This window comes from Trachurus japonicus, chromosome 2 (genome assembly GCF_045865225.1).
Source record: "Trachurus japonicus isolate A0001 chromosome 2, Traja_1.0".
NCBI lineage: Eukaryota > Metazoa > Chordata > Actinopteri > Carangiformes > Carangidae > Trachurus > Trachurus japonicus.
In genome coordinates this window covers 10,663,420-10,684,594 of record NC_140908.1, presented here as the reverse complement: position 1 = coordinate 10,684,594, position 21,175 = coordinate 10,663,420, and the positions used below count along the sequence as shown (strand labels likewise).

Genomic DNA, 21,175 nt, shown 5'->3' with positions numbered 1-21,175 from the left:
TGTAAAACGACAATCACGAGTGATACTGACTCAGCAAACGCCGTCGTAAAAAACCAACTACATGGGTTCCTCATGAGAAGGAAGAAAAGAGGGAAAACATGGCGCATTGCAAGGCCTTGAGATACTGAGCTTTGTTGGACACCACCTTTCATTTTACTCCACGGCAGAAGAGGCAGATCAGGCTTTTAGTGCAAGTGGTGTGAAGCTAATGGAGAGTGTAATTCTCACAGACTGCCATGTCTCATACGTGTCCTCCAGATCTGAACAAGGTCCATCTGGAGTGACACTAAAATGAGTAATACATCATGTGGGAAGAAATCGCATCTTGTTTGTCTCCAACAAGCCTCTCCAGCTTCTGTATGCAACGGCAGGGAAAACAGAATCTGTTTGAACAAATGATGTATCACCTCATCCCTCCCTCATCTGATATTCTCTTTCTGCCTCTTTTTTTTTTTTTTTTTTAGTTGCTTATGTCTAGAGGGACGTGACGAGGGTGTAGTCAGCCCGCCAACACGAAAGCTTAGAAAGTGCAAACAGCGTGTACGGGCGAGGGAAGAATATAAAACGTCTTTGTGCTAGCTAGAGGAGAAGGGTGTCAATATTTCTGATCTATATTCAGACATCCTGTTGCCTGGTTGGGAGCGGGTGCTGAGGCCATGCAGGTCCTGTGACGCCAATGCACCGACGCCACTTTAGCAAATGAGTAAATGTCCTTTTGGGAATCCTTTTCATCTATGTAACACTAACAGGAAAAGCCTAATTAGATCCTAATTGGCTAATGCCTGCTGCTGCTGATCAAATCCTTTCTGCATTTGAATTTTAAGAGAACAAGAGTGAGTCAATCGACGTTTATTTGCCTGCCTTCTTTAAATATATTTAACAAAGAAAGAGACCCAGGGAGATTAAACACATTGTTGGTGGGACTGTCCTGGTAAGATAACAGCACCAAAGGGAAATTAATTGACTTTGTTTCATAACTGATTCATTTAAGCTGTTTGTGATGATTGAGTCATATATTTTGTTTTAGGGTGTTTTGTTGGGCAAGTAATCAAATGTACTCATTGTTTTAATTGGAATTTAACAGACTTCATTATTAACAGATTGATTAAAAACAAGTGAATCTACAGTATACAAAAATTATTAGTCGCTCTCTGAGAGGAATTTTGTTTGTTTTGTGTCTGAATCCCAGAGATCGAAAGACGTAAAACCAAAAAGTTAAGCCTCAAATTGGAGAAGATGGGAGAAAAAAAAAGAAAAGAGAATATTGCTCTACATTTGCATCCCAGATAAATTAAACTGGCAAATCACGAAATACTAAAAAAAAACAAAAAAAACACTGATATGAGCCTCAGCCTCATTTCAGCTTCAGTTTTCTGGGCTGTTGGTTCCCTGTGGGGAGACACACAGTGAGATCCAGACCTGAGACAGGTTCCCTGCTGGAAACTAGGGCAGTGTGTCACAATGTTGCATCACACCATGAGCGATTAATGCATTCTGCCATATCGGATTTCATCCAATGCACGTCTCGGGCCAAGATGATAACGACCGTCCATTAAATCTATCAATCCACGCTGAATCATAATTTTGTAGAAGTGTGTTTTTGGCAGTGATGTTGTTGCTGCACTAAATCATATTGACGATCAGCACATAAATAAGGATTCAGAGCTGCTGAACATGTGCAGACTGAACTCACAGACCCCTTTTTTTAATTTACTGTATCATCCCCTGGAAGGATCCCATTGCACTTCTAATAATATAAATTAATTAGAATAAAGATTTTAGATGGATTACCTGAAGGTCCTCTCCCTCCTGTCTTGTCTTGGTGCCTCCCGGGCCCTCCTTTGGTTTCCATCTGAGGTTCAGTGGTCTCATCCTCCGTGGTCTCAGAGTCTGAAATAAAGAGCAGTGAGACGCACATATGGGTGAAGGTGGAAGGTGTGAGTTAAAGGAAACTGAGGTAGAAGGGGGGGAAAGAGGAGGCTGAAAGCAACAACAGAGTCCGGGTGAAAATGACACTTCAGATTTGCTTAGCAGCGCACACTTTGATGGGTCCTTGAAAAGAGCCGCAGAGAGCCCCCAGAGTGAAATAAATGGGTTGAAGCTCGAGCGTGACATGAAGCCAGCTGTGGCTTATAAAAATACACAGCTGATACATGGAGGAGAGCGGTATGTATAAACGCTCTTCCCTCAGGTCTGAATCCATTTGACTTTGGTAATAAAACAGCAGGGTGAAGTGAAAATACTGAGCCCCATTTGTTTCTTTTCTTTTTTCTTTTTTACCTTAATCGATTAAAGGAAAAAAAATGTACTAACATCTAATTTCACTAAAATCATAATCCATTATCGCATCTGAAACACATCACCTCTTCACCACAGCAAATTTAAAGGTCCCCTATAGTAAAAAGGCCGTGCTCAGTCCACAGAGAGATGCTCACGGCCTGCACTGAGGCTGAGCCTTACAGTAAAATGATGCACTCATAGCAAAAGAAGCAAAATGAACTATGGGATGCACATTGATCAGTGGAAGTACTTCAACATGAATAGATATGGCAACCATTTAGAAGATAGAAAAGAAAACGAAACCACAAAAATCTTATGTGTATGCACAAAGAAAGAGAAGTGCAATATTCATTCGACTATGGTTTCATGAAGAACATTCAAAGAGAGAAAGAAAAACACTAAAACAAACATCAAATATCATAAAAACTGACTTTATATATGAAGAAGAGGGGAAAGAAACAATAAAAAGAAGAGGACTGATGGGAACAGAAGCCACAGACAGGGTCATAATAAACTGCCTGAAACCACATCTCTGTGGCTGAAATCACATTACATCAGCGGGATGGACAGATGAAGTCAGCGAGAGATGGATGGGAAGAGAGAGGAAGAAAAAAAACAACTGAAAAACAAAACACAGGCAGGGGATGAATAAAGACAGGCAGGTTTACCATAGCTTTGCTTTCGGCAGGAGCGGAAAACTTCGCTTCCATAGTGGCAGCAAGAGAGGGCAGACGGGAGAGCACCGTTACTATGGAAACCACCATCTCTCTCACCCACACGACCAATCCTCTTCGTACCCATTAGAGTCTAAAAAATCACCAGCCAAACTGCTGGGTGGCTGACAGATATGTTTACTGGTTAGAGAGCTCGTGGAAGAGGAGGAGGAGGAGGAGGAGGAGTAGGAGGAGGAGGAGGAGGAGGAGGAGCGACAACCACAAAAAGCAGGTTGCACCTCCTCGCGTCTCACATCAAGTCACATCCTGATTAGATCATTCCAGAAAGTAAGAAAGCCAGTGTAACATGAACAATCAGCGTTAACTCATTACACCACCAGCTGCATGTGTGTGTGTGTGTGTGTTGTTTTCATGGTTGTGGGTAATGTAGATCCACCCATTTGTGTCAAATGAAGTTAAATAGCTCGGGGAATCAATTCAGCCAGGTAATTATGACCAGATATACTTTATTTCTCGCTGTTCAGCCTGGATTTGAGTGTAAATATGGTTTGTGGAGTGGAGTGGAGTACAGCTAGCCTCTGTTTTGGCTTGGATCACAGTCTGTTTAAATATTGACAAATATTCCACCATAAAACACCCAGGCCAGACATTATTCACTCAGAGATTTTATGCAGAGAGGCAAGAGCGTTATTACTAAAATATTGCTTTGTGGGGGTGGATGTACAATAATAAAACCCACTGTCGTTGCAAGCAGTCAGGCAGTAAAAACATGAATTCGCTGAAGTAATATAGATGTTCTACAACAGCAACTTTCATATATAAGAGAGTTATTAGAGGAATAAATCAAAGTGAAGCACATGCTGGATAAAAACACAAAGGAAAAGGCCTGAGGACAAAAAAAGAGGCATAAAGCTACTTTACTTTGGGTTTTCAACAGAGAAAGAAAAAGAATAGACAATAGAGTACAAGAGAATTGGTGTAAAGCTCATACTGACAACACACCATGGGTAAATCTGCCAAATGTCCGTGTGGAATGCCCAGTTCTCTGAAACAAGATACAAAGTACAATGCATTATTCAACAGTGAACTCAGCCAAAAGATTCAGCTTCACACAAAACAGTAAAAAAGGTCGTTTTTACCCAGAAGTCCTGCTGTTGTCACATCCTTAACTCTAAGTAGTACAATGCGGGACTCGCAGCCTGATGCACTATCATAACGACATGTGGTGGTGCGTTCATGACCGTGGGAACAGCATGTGTGAGAAAATAAAGCCATCTCAAAAGGTCAAGTTTCTCAATTTGCTGGGAGACTAATAAAGCTCCATGAAAGTTAGTAAATGGGCTTTTGTGTTCCAAGTTTAGATTCATAATAAAAGAAAAAAAATCACACATGAATGGCATGTAAATACTGTTTCTACTGGTGGAGGGCATGCTAAAACTGACTAAAAACTCATAGAATAGACTTTTATCAGCATAATCGTGATAAGACTCAGACTGTACTGCCACTCCAGTGATGACAACTTCGATCTGTGATAACATAAATATCTTAAATGAAAATACAAAATCTGACAAACTCTCCACGCGTGGTTTAAAGTGAGTGTCGGTGCTGAGGAAGCAGATGGCGAAGCTGCTTCTTGGACAGCCTGTCAATCAGCACCAAGGAGAGCTCCTCACAATGACTCACTGCTTTGCAGCGAATGGAAAAGGAGCGAAAGTGCAAACTGAAATGACTCATTTCACACTCATTTCCCCCTACGTTCGCTGCGCACTCCCCATTGGTTAATGCCTTTTCGTGTCAGGCAATTTGATTAACTGTTGCCTGGTGGTAACTGTTCTTTGACAGACTCGGCTAGAAGCTTCCATCGTTGTCGTGATCTCCATTGTTACGGCCTCGAGGCAATCATATCAGCAGAGCCCAGCTATGAACATCATCCTTTTAGAAAAGGGGCTGAATTTGGCAAATACTTCAAATAAAAATGATTCTATGGGTATAATCCAAATCCTGGCAGTATTATTCCAACAAATCTGCTGCTGGAAGCAAAAGGACACATCTCCAGGGTTTGATATTGATGCAGAATTCAGAGGAGGCAAAGCGGCCATCAGAAACCAGCTTTGCTTACTTCTGAGCCACTGTGACCGTCTGCCCTGATTCTGGTTTCTCCACGGAGTGTAGCCTACTGACACACTTTTCAATATGCTCTGAATTTTACAGGGAGGGGGGGACCTGTTTATATGAATTACTTATTAAACAACAAAACTGTCACAGATGCCAAGGCAGGATGCATATTTCACCACACGGACCCAAAGACACAGAGGGAAGCGGAGCAGGAATTTGGACCATTTGATGTCATATGAAAGTGGATCACTGTGCCGCTTCAGTTTTGCTTTAAAAACATTTTTTTTCAGTTTTTCAGACTGGGCATCAAAACATTTTTTTTTCCTGTCTGGTAAGAGTTGAATTTCTTTGTTAGGTTATCCTCACATCACATGCATTCGCTCCATTAGCATTTACCCAAGAGAATTACAGTGAATGCTGTCGTTATTGATAATACACTTCCTAAAATGTTAATTTATCGATTACAAAGTAACAGATTTGCATCTCGTAATCAAGTAAAGGGTGTGGTATGACATCTCAATATGTAAAAAGATACTATTCTATGAAGAACAAGCCAGTTACAGCAAAACAACATCATCATTAAATGCACTTTCTCCTCCATTAAGGAGCAAACTCACCTGAAATCTCTTCTTGGACCAGATTTTCTTCATCTTAAAGAAGTGGGTCCTGTCAAACGTGAAGGATTACCTGTGGCATGGGCTCACCGAAAAATCCCTACAACCCAAAAAAGCCCAGGGTGTGGCATTAATGAAAAAATATGCACAAAAAAAAAGAAAAAAGATTCAAAACAGGATTCGGCTGCCTTTTGTTGCGTGGGTGTGTTTATTCTCCGGTCTGGCAGATAGAGAGATAGAGAGAGAGACGGAGGGGGAAATGAGAGAGTGAAAGAAAGAAAGAGAGAGGAGGATGCACATAAACCGAAGCCAGGTGTCTTTGTGTCGGAGTGTGTATCCGCTGATGTGAACAGCGTCCCTCTCTGACGTAGAGGCTGCCGTTAGAGGGGCAATTCTCAGCTGGTTTGTCCGACTCCCCCCTCCTCCTCCCCTCCCCACCTCCTCCTCCTCCTCCTGCTTTGCCGGTTCTGCCTCGACGAGAGCGCACACTCGGAACGAGAGGAGGTGGGGGTTGGAAGTCTGAGCAGAAAAAGGGGGTGTGTTGGTCTTGATTGCAGTGATGAGAGTGGAGAATAAGAGGAGGTGGAAAGAAAATTAGGAAGAAAACAACTGGCTTCAGCAGAGTGTGTTGACTTTTTCTTTTTTTTTTCCCCCTGAGCAGCAGGAACGAAAGAAGAGAGAGAGAAAGAGAGGGAGGCAATGAAAGGAATCAGAGAGGGGGGAGACAAAGAGAAGAGACAAGAGCGCGGAGGCGAGAGCAAGACACAAGCAGCATGGAGGGGGGAAAGAGTCACGGGGGAGGAGGCGAAGCAAGAGAGACAGAGAAAGAGGCAGAGGGGATGAAACGGCTGGACAAAATAATAAAATATTATTTTTAATAAATAGTATGAATACAGGTCCCCTGAATATGAACAGAAACCCTTCTCAGCTTCTCAGTCTATTCTCCTCTCTTTGTTTTCCTCTCTGCATCAGGACGCAGCCTCCAGCACAACCCAGAACCAATCAATTATTTATCTAGATTCCATGTCTGTGAGCTTTAACCAGTGATAGGGTCATGCCTCCACCTGCCACCGGCTGTTTGGACGGGAACGGCAAACATACACATCTCTCCCTGTGGATTTCAGCTTGGTGCAAATCAAGCTCCATCGGTTTGTCTGTCAAATGACCTAAATATACAGCAAAGAGGTTTGTTGCAATTTCCCAAAGCAGCAACGTCTTCAAATTGCTTCCCCACCCCCCTCTAAGCAATAATAATAATAATAAAAAAGATGACATTTATGATAATACACCGCAGAGAAGAACAGGAAATTGGAACAAGCAAATGTTAAATAACTGACTGGCTCCTCATGTTGTGGTTGTTTAACTGTTGTCCTCCTGGGTCAAGGAAGGAAGGAGGAAAGGAAGGAAGGACAAAGGGAAAGATGAGAGGAAAGAATGAAGGGGAAAAGGAAGGAAAGAGAAGGAAGGAGGAAATTAACTAATTGGGTCAAAAAGGAAGGAAGAAGGAAGGAAGGGAGGGAGGGAAAAAGGATTGTGGAAAGAAGGAAGGAAAGAAAGATGGAGGGAGGGAAGGGAACAGATTCGTTCAAGGAAGGAAGAAGGGAAAGAAGGAAGGGGAAAAAGGAAGGGAAGAAAGATGGAGGGAGGGAACAGATCAGGTCAATTGGATCTAAAGAGGAAGGAAGAAGAAGTAAGGACGAAGGGAAGGAAGGAAGGAAGGAAGGAGGGAAGGATGGAGGAAGGGAACAGATTGGATCAATTTGACCCAGAAAGACAACAGGAGTGAGAGCGATGGGGAAAAAAAGCCAAAAACACAACATTAGCATATTTTCACTTTGAAAAGTTGATACAGCAAACAGCATGAAAGGAAACAGCAAGTGTTGCTTAGATATCTCCTTCACTCCTCCATCCCATCCTGTCTCATCCTCATCTCACTGAACCAGTATTGATGCCATCTACCTCCATAGACAGGCCTGTGTAAATCAGACAAAGGGAATAAAACCAAGCACTCTGCTCCAAACGTCTGATTTGTTGGGCAAACAGCTTCCCACCCCGTCGCTGCTGCTTCAAACGCCTCTGTCTGGCTCTAATTCGCACTCTGACACACCATAATTGTTCTTTCAGACACATCTGTGCCCCCTCCACACACACACACACACACACACACCTCCTCCATCAAACAGATCTAAAAATAATTAAGAGGCAGACCCAGATCTCACTCTCCAACTAATAACCCAGAATCCTCATCTACATATCAGCACGGTGTACCGAGGTGCTCTTTAGCATCGTTAAGTGAGGCATGTGACTGTTTATGGCCTATAGAATCAATATGGAAGATTTATGGAAGTTGCTTGGTGAATCTGGATTTTGATTTTTTGAATTTTTTTTGTCGTCATTCATCTGACGATTACTAACGCTCATCCTCTCCTGACTGGAGACGAACCCAGAAGCGGCGGATCTCGATTTGCAACTGTTATTTTAACAAACCTCCCTCTCTTCACCCTCAACCCGCCTCGCACTCCTCCTCCATCCGTCACCGGTGAGAGGCATTCGGTCCGGCACAGAGTGCAGCAATCAATACCGATGCTTTATGCGTGATACGGGATACACCCCCAAGTAACAGTTCAAACGCCCCCCCTCCCACTCCCCTTCCTCTCCTCTCCTCCCCGCCGGATCAATAAGCCCATCATAACACAAGATTCCATGACCATCATCCGCTGAGAGGCCAGATATGGTGGCACAGCTTCCATTTCATGCTGCATGGAAAGATCTCTCATGAGGGGTTTTTTTTTCGCCTGCTAAAAGCCACGGCGACTCGACTTCAACCGAGCATCTGCCTGGGATATCAAACAATATCAGCCATTAAGAAAAGATAATTAGATTCTGCTGGTGCATGTCATTTATCTTACTCTGAGTTTGGATCGCGTGATGGTTCAGAATCAGGAGGCCACACGGTCCAGCACAGACTTCAGTATTAGTGTTTCCTCATCCACAGCTACAAAACCAGGCATCTTTCAATCTCAGCACAGATGGAGGAATCATAGACACCTAATGAACATTAGAAAGACTTTGGACAGATGCAATTTGGACCACGCTATAGTTTAATTATCTTAAAAACAACATCGAGAGAGTAAGCAGACTTCACGGAAACCCATTGATTTTGTGACAGAGGCTGCTTTCTGCCGAGCAGCGTTGATGAATGCCTCCCAGGCATACAGCTTTATCAGCAGCAAGTCTGCCATCATCTCCCCACAAAGGAAAAAAACTGCTTCTGCTGCTGTGATCACACTGCTTCTGCATCAAATCTGGTCATATCAAACCAGATGTAACTTTGTTTTTTTTTATATAGAAGCCCTGGACTGTGTGATTTCCTGGAGATAACCTATGGCCACCTGTTAATCTAATGATGGTGCACTTTTCACCATTGTTCATGCACATTGTTGGCAAAGAGAAAAGTTTTAAGAGGATATATAGAGAGAATGCATTTCCTGAAGGAAATACGGGTAAGGACAACATTTGGGAAAGCAGCACATGCATGCTCCAGTGGTCCGAAACTCCACGAGCAAAAATAACCTCAGAGAAATAATGAGTTCATGCCATCTCTGAATGATTTTTTTTTAAAAAAGAAACAAAAATATATCAATGTCAAGTTGCATAAAGAAAAAGAGTAATTCGTCTGATTTCTAGTGTTTGGCTAAAGAATAGACTGAGTTCACAACCACAGTTTGCAGCTGCACAACGGAGAAGAAAACAACCACAACTAAAGCCGATACTTCTTGATATAATGCCACCAAATTCCCTTCAGAAGCGAATGTGAGAGGTGCTTGTGTCGATTCAGTTCATACGGCGAGTTCTGGAAATCCCAAACGACGGTGGCCAATGTTGACAGTCACGCTGCAACCTGATCCTACCACCTAATCCGGACCAAATCCCTGTGGGTTCCTGTGAATGACTGTGTACCAGCGGGGATGGAACACAAACACGTCCTCTGCCAGACCAAACAGCACAGAAACAGCGTTTTGGCTTCAGTCCGCCACATATTGCTTCAGCTGCCTCGTGAGAATGGAGAGGCTAATTAATTGTACTGTATCCTTAATCCACTCGGAGATAATATTTCGAGAATGTGAAATCATCAAGCAGCTATAGATTATCTGCGGCTCCGGTGTGCCAACGTGAGCTGGTGGTAGGCCAGACCAGACCAGACCAGACCAGACCAGGACTGGGTCGATGAAGATGGTGAGAGCAGGGATGCCATGCTGTGTGTTGTCTGAAACAGACACCGGCTGAGCAGAAGTTCAACTGCAGCACATTCACCCGTGAAAATAATACGACTAATAAGAGGATCAAAACCTTCTTTCTTTTTTTTCCAACTCCAGTTCTTTCATTTCTGGTCTTATCATTAAAAGTTTCAGAGAGTTTGCATATCTTATGTTTGTAATTAGAAGAGCTTTTTCGGACTTTGAGGATGGGATGACCCTTTTTTTCCCCCAACTCTGGTAATCATTTGGGCTGCTAAGAGAATATCTGTAAATACTTTCATCATTACATGATGACTGGTTGGACAAGATTTGACAATACCTTTGGAAAAACACAGCTTCACATGTTTGTCTGACTTTAAAGGGACAGTGTGTAATATTTGTCAAGGTTTATTGGCAAAATCTGAATATACTACCAATGAATATATTTGTATTAGTGTAAAACTGCTATAAAATAAAATCTGTTTGGTTTTCATAGCCTTAGAATTCTTCTTTTATATATACAGTACATATAGCAAGGGTCTTGCTCAGAGAGTGTCGCCATCTTGCGCCGCCATGTTTGTACGGAATGGAAAATCCAGTCAGAGAGCAGGTTTCAAGAGTTTCACGTTCATAAACAATATAATTATTTAATAAATAAATAATAGAATCGGAATGCTAGATGTCACCGTTTCCCCTCATTTTACACACTGGACCTTTAATCTCAGAATTCCGACTTTAAACTCAGCATTCTGAGATTAAAGTCAGAATTTTAAAGATTTTTTCCCCCACAATGGCCCCAATCCTCTTCCATGTGGGGCAGACATGGTTACCTTTATCCTGTTCTTTTAGTAGTTTAAAATGTTATCCATTATGGGCTATTGAGTTCAAATTTGCACTGCAGACAGGACTGTTGTACCTTAAAAGTAAAGCCTACAGTAAAAAGCATAATCTGAGGGCATACAAGAGAGAGACAGGCTAAATCTAATTAAGCAGCAGCAGGAGCGGCCTCCAGTGTATAACCTTGTTTTCATTTCCATTACAGCTGTTCCACTTGGTTGACTTTGCATTTCGTGATTCCCTACAGTATTAAAAAGGATCCCCAACAAAACCGTTTTGTGTTACCACAGGATATATTTTGTCTCGATACCAGCTCCCACTCACCTCTCTGCTTCTTGCTTTTCGGCCCACTCACACCTTCCCGAGTGCTCCTCAGAGCTTTGCGTGCATCGAGCAGCTCCCTCCGCAACATGGCTCACTGTCTTTCCTTCGTATGCTGAACAACTGGATGGCTACCTGCGCCCTGGAGAACGTCCCTGAGTCCTGCTCAAGTCTTTTCCATCGAAAAACAAGGGAACCTCCTTAAAATGGCTCCAACTGGCCTATTTCTCCCAGTTTCATCTTTTCTGATATCTTTAAAAAGCTTTCCTCTGCCACATTAATCACACACTGGTCGAGCAACGCTGTGCCGCCTTAAGACTTTAAAACTTTATCTTCCTCAGGCCATGTCTCTCCTTCTTGCCCTCTCCCTGTCTTCCCCCAGTCCTCCCTTACTTTGCCAACTTCAGCGGTCTATTTCGAGTCCTGCATAGTACAACCCCTGCAGTCGTACTGTACTTTCCCGTTGCACCCCCCTTTCAGAGAGCCTGCCCCCCCTCACACTCCCCCAGTTATAGGCAGGAGATTAAACACAGCGCGACAGAGAAACTGAACGACCTCTGTCGTCCTCTGCTCGGTCCAAAGGGAGCTTTCGAAAGTCCAGTACAACACCAACATGTTGTCATATATTGGGATGTCACCATTACTTGTTTTCACAATTAATCACGGTATTAAACAATTGTAAAGTTTCCTAAATACAAAAAAAAGATTGTGTTGGAAACACGGAGGCATGTGCACCAAAGTAAAGGTAAATATAAGAAATCCATGTACCTAACGTAATGTATTGGTAGGAATTTAAATGTTAGCGTGTCATTTGTGATAAAAAAAACAAAAAACAATTAAAATACACTTAAACATTTAGTATAGATGACAATTAATGATTTGAATATTTAAAACACTTCCCCTGCAGGATTAAAAAATTGGTTATATATTAATAGTAGAAATTAATCAACACATAATAATCGTAATACCGTGATTATTTCTCTGACAATAATCGTACAAAGAAAATCTATAATCGTGACATCCCTAGTCATATTGATAAGCTACATCTGCACACACTACTAAGGGACAATGAGACAATCACATACTGTACTGTAGGTCTATTTCAAACAGCTACGAGCCGATACACGTCAGAGCTGGTGAGACAAATAACACTGTAGCTGTGCATGGGTTAAAAAATAATGTTCAGACTATGAGACTTCATTTCATTCATGTATCTGATGCTTTACTTGCGTGGAATTCTATGTAAAAGTATGTAATGTAAAAGTCAAAGTGTTACTGGAGCTGTACAGTAGCATGGACGTCTCTGTCAGCCTGTCACTCTACTTTATAGATGTCCCTCAGGTGATGTAACAGACCCTCTGGCATTCATATTGGGGGGGTTGATGCTGCTGAATACCACATCTCTGACAAATGACCGCATCTAAACAGCTGCCTCTACCAGGAACGACTGATTTCAGATCTGTAACTAACTGACCTATGATTTATCACCTGATTGATCATCTTGTAAGTTCTTCTAACCACATCGGATCAGGATACAAGCTAGAGTCGAGTTTCAGATATCATAACTGTAATATAGTCATACCAAGCTGTCTATTTATTTAGTTATTTATCAAAATAGCTTGTTATTGTACAACTTTAATCATATACTGCTCTGGTGTGATGTAAACTGTAAGCATCATAGTGTTATTTTCTATTTATCTTGGCATTTTTTACTTGCATAAGATGCATAAGTTAATAGTATTATAGGTTTTTGAAAGCTGAAAAGCTGCAGCAGAAGTATGTGTTCACTCTGCAACCCCACCGATTTATCTTGCGAGCCCTCAGGGTGTCCGGAGCCTCGGGGAGCTGAGGGTTAAAAGGTGCGACAAAGACCTTTTTTAAATGTTATCTTGTGAGTAACTGCCAGTCACGCCTGGGGAGGTTTGTGCTCCTGCGTCACGATACGACAGCGATCTCCTGACGACTGTAAACGTAGCTTAAAATACCACAGGTGACCGACGCGCTGCTTTCCCACAGCTTCAATCAAACCGCTCAGCCTTTTTGGATGTCTGACAGTATGTTAATCAAAAGCTGTATGTCAGGCAGCGATATCAATAAAGTTGTCTGGACTTGTGACACTCCTGGTTCCTGGTTGTGATATCATAAAGTGACAGACCCGACTGTCTGACTCACTGAGGGATGCTCTAAAGCAGCCAGAACAGTCATTATAATTAACCACACACATGTGCACCGATACACACTAACAGACACCACCACAAATACACAGTCGCAGCCCCCCCCTCCCTCTCGTCTTAGTACACCCTCCTCGTCTCTCTTTCATCACGCTGACCGTGATTGAGTGTGACAGCGCCGCGTCTTGACCGTGGTGATGCTATAATTATCTGTGATGTCTGCTGGTGCAATCGGAGAAGGGGGCCGGCGGCATCCACTAGAGCACGAGCCCTGTGGACGGCACGACACATACCGGGCCATAAATAACCACCGGGGGAGAGAAAGCAGGGGAGATGGAGGAGAGAGGCAGAGGTCAGAGAGATAAGTTCAGCAGCCAGGCCCAAGAAAACAGGTAAAATCAAGGACAAAAAAAAAAAAAAAAACTTGTTTGATGTCGTGCAGCTTTTATCTGCTGTTTATACAAATAGTAACATGAATCACGCCAAAGCTTGTCATGAAACTAAGTAAGTCCAAGTCTGTTAAAGCAAGAGGAAGTCACATCATTTCAATATTTCCTTTCAAATAAGTCTTAACAATATAAATTCTGTCAATGCGCTGGGCGGAGAGTTAAACATTTAAGATCTGTCCTGGGGCAGTGTTTGTTTTCTTGTTCCAGGTCAGAATTCTGAGGTTCAAGTCTCACAATAAGTCATGTTCTATGGCAGTGAAGTCCAAGTCTCATTTCTAAATGAAATCCCAATTGACAGTTCTGGTCACTGATCAAAAGCAAGAAAGAAACAGAGATGGGTTATGACAAAGAAATTGGATAAAAACCGATTCAATTACATTTGTGACAAGGAAAATCATCACCTCAATCAGGCTGAAATGAGAAGAGACAGATGAAAAGAAGGAAACAAAGACTAGAAATACGTAATGGGGAACAGAGGTCAAAAGGTAGCAGCCCAGGCTGGACTGATCTGAGAGGACAGAGAGGTGCTGAGTGATATGTCAGCTGGACCATACGCGCCAGCTCATAGTGTTAGAGCCGCTGACATGTGAGCTCAACTGTCAACTTTCTTCACAGGCCACGGCAACGAGACGGCGATCCAACATGGACGGCGGCACAATGATCTCACCGCGAGCCATTCTACGCCAAGGACTCGAGTGGATGATGCAAACTGCTCGGGAGTATTTATTTATACCGGGCCATGTCCAGTTTCACACAATGAGCTCAGTTTCTGCCAAATCAAAAAAAACAGTTTCAGTTTTCTGATTTTATAAATGTAAAAAGTCAAAGTTGATTGATTTTTTTTGTATGACATATGGAAAAAAGCTTTGTGAGACACACAGGGGTCTGGTAAACGCTGCTGCAGTCGGTCACTGAGGCACGGAGGAGAGCTGAGACGCCACACTGACAAATCCTTATCTCCTCCAGACAGAGGTGACAAGATAAACTGGGAAATGATAGACAAGCCAGTCAAATCCATCAGCACACAAGACACTGAAAGCACATCCTTACATGTTAAGACATGCACTTTCACACTGCTCTTCAGCTGCGGGAACGGTGGACTGACTCTGTCCCTAACGGTATCTCATTTGCATTCCGCAGAGAGGAAGTGATATGCTAAGAGTATGAAATGATAAAGAGGAGGTGGGAGGTGGGACTGCTCGTAAAGATAATTTATGTCTCACGTACTTTGCTGTGTGGATTTATGCCGACAGGAACGACCACCCTGAGCGACGCTGTCCCGCTACGGCGTTACAGAGACACAAAAACAGAAAAAGACTGATTTTTGCAAACAACTACTGTATAATCCGTGCAGTTTCACTGTGGCCTCATTGTTCCCGTTTCTTCAGTTCAAGCCTCGAAAAGTTTACTGTTGCAAAGTTCAAAGTTTCTTCCGGTGCAACACCAACGCAAACAGACTCAAGGCACAACATGGTAACTTAGAGATCTGCATAATATTGATTCAAATCAAAATCACAATATTCATGAGACAAAGCTTGTAGTCAGACTGTCAGAGTTTCACACTCGATATACAGTAGCTCTGTCTTAAAGGGATAGTTCAACAATTTGGCAAATTGGCCCATTGACGAAATCCCTATAGTCATAGCAGTAGGTTCGTAACCTTTAATTGTCGGTGCAAGCTGTTTTTAGAACGGCGGAGCAGAGCCGCGAGCTGCTCAGAGCTATGCTACGGAGGCTAATGGGACTTCTTGGTTTCCTTCAGTCAAGTTGTGACCTGCACATTCACCACGCTATGAGATAATAAAGGAACATTACGAGACAGAGTTGTTTTCGAGGCAAATGCAGCGACTGCTTGCCGAAAAACTGCCCCCGACCGGAACGCACATCAGCGGTTTTACATGAATTTGCCTTGAAAACAGGGAAACCAAGAAATCCCATTAGCCTTCGTAGCGTAGCTCTGAGCACCTCCCGGCTCTGCTCCGCCGTTCTACAAATAGCTTGCACCGACAATTAAAGGTAACGAACCTACTCCTAAAACTATAGGGATTATGGCAATGGGCCAATTTGCCAAAATGTTGAACTATCCCTTTAAACACAACTTCTCTCATGGGAATCATGCCAACACATCCTCAGAGAAAGAACATAATCACCAGGTGAGGTGACAACAACAAACAACAGCCAAAAGGTTCAGCTGTGCAGTAGATAGAAAGTAACGACAGGTGCCACTCCTCATCGGCCGCAAATCTGAGTCTCTATTTAAATCCACAGGCTAATTTTAAGTATCTCCCAGTGCTGCTCTGTGGACGTGGAGGACAGGGTTACTGTCTGATCATCAAAACACACTAGTCTTTGATGTTGGTGGACTTTTGAGATAATGAGATTAAATATTAATTAGGAAGGAAAATAATGAGAAATGCAAAGAGGAAATGTGTTTGTACGGTAAGTGAGCCACTGGTGTGTTTGAAGAGGACCAAATCACAACCTGTTTATACGACAAAAGTTTGAAAATCCAATGCTCCGACTTAGGACTTCCTGTTAAAGAAAGTTTTAGTAAGTTGGGTGTTACCTTCGCCAAGGTCCATGATGGCCAACACGGCGCTGCAGCTCGCCTCTCCCAGCTCATTGGTCGCCACGCAGGTGTACAAGCCGGCGTCGCTTGTGTGGCAGTCCCGTATCCACAGTCCCGCTGAGTCCTGGGCTTCTGACGGAGGAAGGAGCTCCTCGTTGTGGTACCAGGCCAGACAAGGTTTAGGAAATCCTGCCAGCGACACCCTGAGTCGGATATCGCAGCCTGTCCCCACCGCTGCCTTGCGGAGTTTACGGGTGAACACCGGCGGCGTGGGTTCCTGCGTCTGGGCCCCGGCATCTGGAACAACGCGGCCCTTGGTGACTTTGGGCCTCTTGGATGGGATGTCGAGCCTGGGACTGGGTCCAGGGACGTCTGCCATCTTGATTTCTTTCACACTTCTTTATGGACTTCTTTTTTTTATCTGGTAATTGATCGGGGTGTCAAGTCATTGAAGGCCTCTTCTGAAAGGCTCCATCAGTTCAGATATCTCTGGGCTCACAGGGAGAGTGGAGGCTGTTAGTCCTGGACTGTTGCACTGGGGACTGGAACAATTAGAGTACATCAATCAGATTGGCATCACAGTTATCTTTAGACACTTTTAACACCATAGTCTAATTGGTTGACAAAACATTGTTCCTTTGTGGAAACGGGTTCACAAGTCCATTTTTACATTTTTATGACAAGCAGCCCTGTTGCAGTTATGTGAATGATGTCTTCCTCTCCATAAAAAATGACAGCAGCGGTGTAAAAAGAAGGCATGCAGTCAGAGGTACTCCATCTACTTTGCATGTCAAAGTCGACTCAAGTGCTACTCAGCCTGTAAAACAGTTGCATAATGTGCTCTGCTGCTCATGAGGAGCGTTGTTAACTCTGAGAAATACCACTCAAGTGACAGTACAGGTACAGTACCACACAGCTTTGGCCTCTGTGGCACATTTTTCCAGACAAATCTTCAGTTACAAACTGAGGAAGACATCCCTGCCTCTTTTTTTTTCTTTCAAGTTCCCCAAAATGTATTTGGGTTAGTGAGGAAGTACCTTCAACCATTATAGTAGTAGTTTTACACTCAAAACAACAGCCAGAGACGTTATGAAGTATATACGTAATGTCATAAAAGTCTTCAGAAGAAGGTTGGTAGGAAGGACTCTGACACCCCCCCCCCCCCTGTCCCCCCGCCCTATTTAACACTGGGAACGTTTCCTTTATAGTAACCTGGTGGTTATTGTTGGCTCAACTTTATAAAAAGTCTGACTGTTTTTGTGTGTTTGTTTACTGAGGGGGGTTGCCAGATCAGGAACCTGGGTTGCATTTGTTTGATTTACAGGATGTCCTGCCATTTAAATATTTAATTTCACACCATTTTTAGAAAGTTAATCAAATAACCATTCAAAAATAGAATAAATAAATACAAGTCAAGGAATAGTAGGCCTAATGAAGGCGTGTACAGTACATCAGTATTCTGGTTTTGCTTCCTGTGCTAATTCAGGACATTCCACTAATTTGCTGATCCAAAGAGTTGCCCGAAATAGACTTTACCCGATAATGGAACGAAATGCACCTTACCTCACTTTTGCCATTAAAGCCGAAAGGAATCCCTTTGGACATCCCCGCAAAGTCCAAGTTAAGGTAACAAGATCCATGGAGCAGAATATTTCATCTCAAATCATTTGCTAAAGCCCGTGTCTCTCTGTGTCCTTTGGTGAGCGCGGACTGTAGGTGTAAGTCCAGCAGAGATCATGTAGCATTAGCAGCCACCGCCATGGTCCCTTTCAACAGCCTTAACCCTGCTGAGGAGCGGAGAGACAGGGAGACAGGGATTTACCTAAATGTCAAACCACTCAGGCCTCCTGCTCTAGTGTGTTTTCATTAACTACCTTGGAGTGCTATTCACAAAAACACACACTTTTAAACTTTTCAGTCTCCTAAGCACTTAAAGCAGCTCATGTTGTTGGTCTCCCCTCTCTCTCCAGTCTCCCCTGCCTCGCTGCTTCACCCCCAAGTCCCTCAGGTTGCAAAACGACAGCTGCACCACCACAGATAGGTCACATTTCTTGGGCTGCCATGTATGACCTACACACACACACACACACACACACACACACACACACACACACACACACACACACCAAAGCTCCCACACTCAAAGCCCTCTAGATAACGTTATCAACCAAAGTGTGTGTGTGTATTTATGTGAGACAGGCAGAGACAGCGTGCGTGTGACAGTTGGAGCTGCTATAAAAAGAAAGTCTAAGAATAAAGACAGGACTTAGTGATTCATACAATTGTAGGGCAGTGATATAACAACACAACGTCATGTAACTGGTCTGAACAAACACAATAGACACAACAGAATTTCACACATGTTCTTTTTTCCCCTTCTTATTTCTTTATGAATGAGTGTGACTGATGTTTCAGACAATTTGAAGCTACAGAAACATGTCAAGTCATGTTATTTAAAAGCTAAAAACTCCACAGGTTAAAGGTTATATATACAACTTTTTCATCAAAAAATTCATCGCTAAATTAAAAAAAAAAAAAAACCCACAGAACATCTAGAGGGGTGCAGAATAAAAGTATATTTTTTTATAGTATATAAATAATTGTTTTATAATTTTTGACGGGTCCAAAATATATAAATATTTACATCTGGTTACGTTGGCTATACGTCAGCATATTGAGTATGTTGATGTCACGTGAGAGGCGGAGCTCAGGGGCCAGATTGTGAAGAAATGGCATCGTGCTATTGCTAATGCTAAAGGAAAAGCCAAAGGACTTCATTAAGTCTGTTTGTTAAACGGGAAATGAAGTTTACATTCTGTATGCATGTGTGTTGTCTCACCACTCTATCTCCTGTCTGTCTCGTCCTTGCGTTAGATCCATCACTTCCTGTCTGCGTTTTTGCTGATGGTTGGCGTGGCCTGCTAGATGTACAGTGTCCAGGAAAGAGCACTGGCTGTTGTGTCGTGACCTGTGGAAAAGGCAAGAGGATGTAATCCTTGTTTAAAATTGTAAAGACATCAAATGAAGTTGTGAGTTTTAGTTTTTTCAGTATTTTGAACATTTCTTGTTCAGAAAAGGTTACATTGCCTTGCTTTTTACCAGCAAACATGAAGGTGTGGGCTTCTGCCTGCATCTCCTCATCTGTTAGGCCATCCTCATCCTGCAGCAACACACACACAGCAATGTCCACTGCATCCACCTTTATCCCTCTGTCATTCAACTTCTGTCTTACCTAGTATGATGTCCACAAAATCTTTCTTTCCCTGCGGTGCCTTGGTGGAATCTGCTCCTGTCTCCCTCTGTTGGCTAATGAGGGCACGACGCCTCTGAACCACCATTTGTGTCCATGTAAACATAGCTATTGTCAAGTTTCTACAAGAACTTGAATATAGCCTAATATTTTCTTCAATATTTTGTTGTTATTGCAGCTGAATATCATTGGTTGTGTAAGAATCTGCACCTAATAGACTTTTTCTTGTAAGTTTATCATGTAATCTTTTTTTTCTGCTGGTTATACATGCAAATGATCTGTCTCTTTGTTTTTGTAGATTTTTTTTAATGTCCCTGTAAGGTGTTTGTATTACTTCTTCATGAGACTGTGTTACTGGCATTCAAATAATTGGGAATGCAATGGTAAATTGCATGAGGATGAGGATATATTATTTCCTCACTTGTAGTCCATTGACTTGCATTTAGGAGGGACATCCAGGATTAAGAGTTACAGTAGACTATGTTACATTAGACTTGAGTGTTAACTGTTCTCTCACAAGAATCTGATTGCTTAACCCTGAGGTGTATTAACATTAAACAAAGATTGTCTTCTATCTAAATACATTTCACATGCAGGAACTCACTGAACACAGAGTCCTGTGCACTCAGTGACTTTTAGTGGACAAAATAACAGAAACAACCCAACGCACCGGTAAAGTACTGAGTCAGAACCCACTAACTGCAAAAGTCATGACTACCAGTAATTTTCTCCATCTCCAGTGAGGCAGGTTTGAAATGCTGGATAGGCAACTGCGGGGTCCCTTAAAAATGTCAATCGATACTAGACTTTGCCAGGACGGAGCAACTTTTCCATTGCCATCAGTCAATACCCTGAGGAGGTTGGCAGATGGCGACAGGAGGGAAAAAATGGCAGGTATCAGCAACTCTCATTCACAGCACTATACTACACCCCATAAGTATCAGGCTACAATGAGGCGTTGATGTTACAGGAAAGAAAATCATGATGGTATGAGAGTAGTTTTAAAATGACTTTCTTCCTGGTTTCTTTCCTTTTAATTCTGTCATGTCTCATACCTGCAGGAGATGTCAATCATCAGCTGGCCTGGTACCCTGTGGTGATGGGTTTATAGGTTTCTCTGAAGGCTCTGGCCTCCACGTTTAAACACTATGGCTGAGAGCATCCACTAAGAGTTATGTATTAATAATATTGATATTGTATTCTTAATGGGAACAATAAGACTGATATTGTTCATCAGGCACTATAAACATGAATATTATCATATCCTTTTATCAACATGTTGGAAAAGATTAATTGGATAGAAAGTTCTCATGTTAAACTCCACACAGGAACGAAACACCTGGCCTCAGTCCCCGGTAAAATCAATCAAATAATTCATTCTGTGTATTATTCTGTTGTTTTGGACTCTTGTTTTCTTCAGTTCCTGTTTTATTTTGTAGTTCAGTTCTTGTGCATTTTGTTCTTGTGTTACTTCCTGTGTTTTCCCTCCACACTCTCCTTACACACCAGTCCTGTGTTTCACCTGGTCAGCCCTGCCCTGCTCCTTGTGTGTCTCCACCTATCAGCTCTTTGCCCTCCTGTCTCCTCACCTGTTGCTTGTTGCTTTGATTAGTTGTGTTGTATTTAGTCTTGTGTGTCTTTCAGTTCCTTGTCCGAT

At 42.7% G+C, this 21,175-nt stretch overlaps 1 protein-coding gene across 5 annotated transcripts in view; it reads right to left on the bottom strand.

Annotated features, from left to right (window-relative positions):
• Nucleotides 1-18,274, bottom strand: part of spega (striated muscle enriched protein kinase a) — a 48,156-nt gene extending 29,882 nt beyond the window's left edge. Inside the window, exons 1-5 of one of the 5 annotated variants that reach the window (XM_085800160.1) lie at nucleotides 17,832-18,251; nucleotides 16,266-16,810; nucleotides 3,957-3,999; nucleotides 2,949-2,983; nucleotides 1,792-1,890 (exon numbers count right to left, since the gene is read on the bottom strand). In XM_085800160.1, coding sequence (XP_085656286.1) covers nucleotides 1,792-1,890; nucleotides 2,949-2,983; nucleotides 3,957-3,999; nucleotides 16,266-16,647 — 559 coding nt within the window. In that variant the 5' untranslated portion in view covers nucleotides 16,648-16,810; nucleotides 17,832-18,251. Of the gene's footprint in view, nucleotides 1-1,791; nucleotides 1,891-2,948; nucleotides 2,984-3,956; nucleotides 4,000-5,686; nucleotides 5,918-16,265; nucleotides 16,811-17,831 lie in introns of those variants that run through there. The other 4 variants (XM_085800181.1, XM_085800198.1, XM_085800172.1 and 1 more) reach the window with 4 other exon arrangements.
• Between the last annotated feature and the right edge of the window lie 2,901 nt (nucleotides 18,275-21,175).